Here is a 5,342-nt window from a genome sequence, read left to right as displayed (position 1 = left end):
AGAAAAGAAAATAAGTTATTTTCAATGCCCTTTCTCTAATTTTTTCATCTGTCATAGAAAAGAACAAAGTGGATCCATATATTTAGTTCCATTTGTACCTAAATATAAGAATAAAATATATCTGTATTTCTGAGAAAAGCTGGTTTGCAGTAAAGCTGAATAAATGCCATGGCCCATTACTGGGATTGAAAAGGGGACTACAGTGAGAAAAGAAAAAGGAAAAGAAGACTGAACTATGAGTTTACTCCTTTTTTTCTTCCCCTCCCCCATTTTATTACATGGCCAGGCATTCTGGCCTCACAGATATCCCAGAAACCGTCCAGGAAACAGTGAACCTTTATATATTTTAAAATTACCATATATTGATATCGTTCCTCTTTTACATTGACTTCCGAGAGGGAAAGGTGCAGTATAGTCAAATCTAGGTTATATGTGCCTAATAAATAATGGGATAAATAATCTCATTTAAAAAAAAAAGAAGGTATGTTGGTGACTCATATTGTTCCACTGCAGCTTTTTCTCTCCTGATCTGGGTAGCAGATGGGATTGCAAAAGCACTACGTGAGAACTACAAGGAATGGGTTTAATATAAGAATACTGTACCTTTAGGTCCTTTTCCAGGTGAGGGCTCTACAGTAGCTTTGCTCCATATAAGCATGACTCCACCTGAGTCTCCAGTAAGAACATCTCCATTCCCCAAGAATGCTAAACACTGCACAAATTTTGGTTTTTCATATTTCTACAATGAAACAATGAGAATTTTCAGCTTTCCCTTTGACATGATGATTTTATGTTTACTCAACAATTTTTTAAAAAGTTATATATACCTAATGAAGTCATAACATTGTGATCCTTACCCCAAAAATTCCCTGTTTTCTTGTTAGTGAATTGCCACTCCAGGTCCAGAAAAAAATATGAGATTTACCACATGTTATTATGGTATTTGCATCGGTTGGGTGGAATTCCACAGCCAAAACAACTTCATTTGTTGTCTGTGAGAAGAGAAATAAAGCTTTAGATGAATGCATGTCCTTATTTCAATCAAGTATCAATTACAGCTACTGATGATCAAACACATGGAAGAATTTTGAGGAAATACCTTTTCTTCCAAGATCTATTTTCCTAAAACATTTATATTATATCACTTTTATGCTATTTATATTAAAATTTTGCACTAGGAAGACATTTATATGAATTATAGCTTTAGATTATTTTAACTTCTTGCACATTCGGAAAAAGTTTACTAAAACTATCAAATGCACTAGCAATGTACATTGTCTCAAAGACACTGCCATTTTGACAAAAAAAGAAACAATCTTATCTTTCTTTGTATTATTATTATTATTGAGCACTTATTCTTCAACAAAATATTGCTAATTTAGAGATTGTCCTCTCAGGTCGAAGCATTAAAAAGTAGATTTAGAATGGTCACTACTGATCCCTGTAGAAATAAAAATAAAAACAAAACATAACAAAAAATCGAAGGAGCTTTTGTGCTCTCTTTCCTCAAAAAACCTAGGAAAGAGAGAAATTTAAAAGATTTGTAGTGAAAAAGGAAGAAAACAGGCATAAGAATGACAAAGGAACTGCAAGTATGGATAGCTCTTTCATCGAAATGATTTCAACTGAGGATATTATTTCTAAAATAATGTATTTCTATAATTTCAATAAATCATAATTGAATTCTTACTAAATTTATATTTTATGGTAAAATCACCTAATCAAACTTAACAGTGAGGTGAAAACTGCATGCCTATAAGCTGTTTATTGTTGGTGTTTACTTGTAAGGTGATCATTAATGTCCATTTTTTAACACAGCGAAGAACTTTATGTATATGGAAGCATTTCCTGTTTGCAAACCAACATGGTAATCTTATGAACAAACTGAGTTTAAAGATAATAAATTTTATGTTTCTATACTAATAAAATGACACTTAAAATCTTATACTAATAAAATTTTTTTTCTTATAGTTCCAATATTTCCACAAGTTTTACATTTCTATTGCTAACATTTGGGCTCAAGGGCCTTTGCATAAGCACATAAATAAAACCCAACCAATGAAATCTAATGTGAATGCTTTTTCTCCTTAACTAGAATTCAGGTTATAAGAAGAAGGAAAAGCACAACATCTTCTGCTTGTTAAATAATTCTCCACAGTGATTAGTATGGAAATACAGTATACATATTTACCAGGTCTGAGTAAATTTTAAAGATAATGTGTTAATCCCAAAGCAAAAATCAGTCATCTCTCCTCCAGGATGATGCTGTCTTTTAAAGACTTAACAGTCCTTAGTTTTTACCTTGACAAAATAAAAATTACTTGACAGTTGGTTGAACCTTATGCCAAATCCATTCATGACTTATGAAACTAACTATAAATATTCCCAGTATACAAACCCATGGTACTAGTGACAAGATAGTCAAGACATAAACTGAAGTAATCTATGAAATTAAGTCACTTTGTGTGTGTGTTGCCTTATAGGATATTTTATTTCAATTTTTTATTGATGTATTATTTATATACATGTATTTTTTATACACTGATGTATTTTGATGTATTGATGTATTTTATATAATTATACACATACACATAGATATAAAAGCTCACAAATCCTAAATACATAGCTCAACAAATTTTCACAAATCGAACACACCTCTTTACAGCATCCAGATCAAGAAACAGAACATTACTAACGTGCCAGAAACACCTCAGATCCGCTTTCCAGCAACTTATTCCCTTGCCCTGCTCAAATATCCCTTATCCTGACCTTTAGAAGTACAGATTAGCTTTGTATGTTTTATTTAAATGGAATTGAGTAAGGATACATTGAATCCTTACTCAATGTATCCTTCATGTCTGGTTTATTTTCTCAACTTTTGTGAGATCCATCCATGTTGGTGCATATAGTTGTAATTTGTTCATTCTAATTGCTATACATAGTATTCCTTTGTATGAAAAGACCACATTATTGGTTTATCCATATTGATGACAATAGGACTTAGATAAGTTACCATCTTTTTGACTACCATAAATAACACTGCTATTGTCTTCTAGCAAACACACGTATATATTTCTGTTGGGTTTATACCTAGGATAGGAACAGGATGGGTCAGAGGGTACACATATGTTCAATATTAGTAGGTAATGCCAAACAGTTTTCCAAAATGGCTGTACCAATTTATATGCCTGGCGGCAGTGTATGAGTGTTTTAGTTAGTTTACATCCTCACCAACCCTGATATTTTTGTCTTTTTCACATAAGCTATTTTGGTAGGTGCATAGTGGTATCTCACTGTGGTTTTAATTTGAATTTTCTTGATAACTAATGAGCCTGAGCACCTTTTCATATGCCTATTAATCACTTGGACACCCTATTATGTGAAGTCTTGCCATTTTAAAAAATTGGATTGTCTTTTTCATTGAAGTATAGAAATTCTTTATGTATTCTGAACATGAGAGCTTTGTTGGAAATATGTATTGCACATATTTCCTCACACTCTTAATGGCGTCTTCTGATGAAGAGAAGTTCTTAATATAATTTATAATTTTTCCCATTTATAGTTAATACTTTATGTCTTGCTTAAGAAATCTGATTATAAAGGTGCTCTCCTATATTTTCTTCTAAAAGCTTTATTGTTATTACCTTTCCTGCTCAGATCCACAGTCCACCTAAAACTAGCTTTTATGAATGCTTTCAATTAAGTTAGCTTTAGTTGTTTGCAGTCACTTTTACTGGAAAGAGTTATAATGCAGACATTTAGGATACAGATTTTAGAGAACTTGCTGACTACTTGAATGTGAGAAGTGAAGGAAAAGGAGTGATAGATGATGCCCAAGTTTCTAGCTTCAGCAGAGAGGTGAAAAGTGGTGTCAATCATTGAGAAGTGAAAGTGATTGGGGGCTAGGGAGATGATTAGTACAGATCGGAACTTGTTGATTTTGACCTGTGGTAGAGGATATTCAAATAAAGATATCTAGTTGGCAACTAGAAATATGGGTTTAAACCTGTGAGAGATCTGGGCTGGAGATAACTGATGTGAGACTCAGCAGACAGACCGTAATCAAGGCTATGTGAGCAGTACATGACATCAGTGGAAGATCAGGAACAGAACTCTGAGGAACACCAACATTTAAGGTCCCGGAAAGGAGACTGAGGAGTAACCAGTAGGAGGAAAACCACAAGACTTCATCTGGTAGCCCTTACTACAAAGGATCAAAATCCACATATCTCACTTTGGTGCAACTTCCCTACTGTTCAACATTTTTTTAAAGTTTTAGGTTTTCTCACAGCTTATATTCCTTTCAACTACAATTAAATCTACTCTAGTTTTTTTGAAAGATTAACTTAACACTTGAAAACACAAGAAATAACCTCTTTTTGACCAACAAGCTGAAAACATGAAGCTTATGCAAAACAAAACTGCTAAATGAAAGAGGAGTTGAAGGGGAATGTAATGTTATTTAAAAGCATAGCAAATTTGTTATAGGCTTTTGTAATGCTATTCTGTCACTGTGAATATCTTTGAAAGCCTGTCAGAGGGAAAAGGCCATTTCTGACCCATATAAATGCAGCTGCAACGCTAATGTTACATTCTTCTCTTGCTAGTTATAGCACGATTCACACAAAGGATCAACACTATTCTACAGCAATTATAAATGCTATAGCATTTTCTATCATAATCCTACAAACACAATTAAGACCAATAAATTTATTATATATTCCCTTCAGTTATGTCAGCCATATTCCTAAGGTTGAATTTTTTCCTCTAGATTTCTAAAGTTTTAAAGATTGAATGGAATGATGTATTTCATTAAAGAAACAGCAGCCAAGTAGAGTGGTCATTCTTAATTTTGAAGATGGACAATCTACTTTGGCATTTTAGAAGCATAATGTATGAAATGCTGAAATTGCTTCAAGTTCCTGACTATTTTATCTTTTATAACTGTAGTGTTAATACCATAAGAATTATGACAAATCAATAAATCTGATGAATTTGGCCAGTGGGCAACTTAAGGATATGCGATGTGGTTCCAAATACCCGCAAAACAAATAACATACTCTATAATACTCGATTAAAAACTTTTTTGATTTACCTTTATTTCTGCTCCTTTTGATTTTTTCTGCCAGTCCCATACAGTAAGCATATGTTCATTGGAGTCATCAATAACACATAAATGAATACCTGAATCTGCTTTTGAAAAATTCAGGCATCCTACTCCACGCTCAAAAGTTCCAAGTCCAATAATTTGCAGTGTGGACAGACTAACTGAATCCCATACTCTGACATGCGGTTGCAAAGGCCTTCCATCTTTATCTACTCCAGCTATCTGTCCAGTTGCA

General features: G+C 33.1%; 1 protein-coding gene across 1 annotated transcript; it reads right to left on the bottom strand.

Annotated features, from left to right (window-relative positions):
- Nucleotides 1–598: 598 nt before the first annotated feature.
- LOC103583863 (echinoderm microtubule-associated protein-like 4) lies at nucleotides 599–5,183 on the bottom strand (the record flags this gene model as incomplete). Its single annotated transcript, XM_008565061.1, has 3 exons — nucleotides 5,096–5,183; nucleotides 858–992; nucleotides 599–739 (listed from the first exon to the last, which is right to left on the bottom strand). Coding segments are annotated over exons 1-3 (327 nt in total), but the record flags the coding sequence as incomplete, so codon positions are not given.
- Nucleotides 5,184–5,342: the final 159 nt, after the last annotated feature.

Source organism: Galeopterus variegatus, unplaced genomic scaffold (assembly GCF_000696425.1).
Source record: "Galeopterus variegatus unplaced genomic scaffold, G_variegatus-3.0.2 Scaffold29484, whole genome shotgun sequence".
Classification (NCBI taxonomy): domain Eukaryota; kingdom Metazoa; phylum Chordata; class Mammalia; order Dermoptera; family Cynocephalidae; genus Galeopterus; species Galeopterus variegatus.
This window is presented reverse-complemented; position numbering and strand designations above follow the sequence as displayed.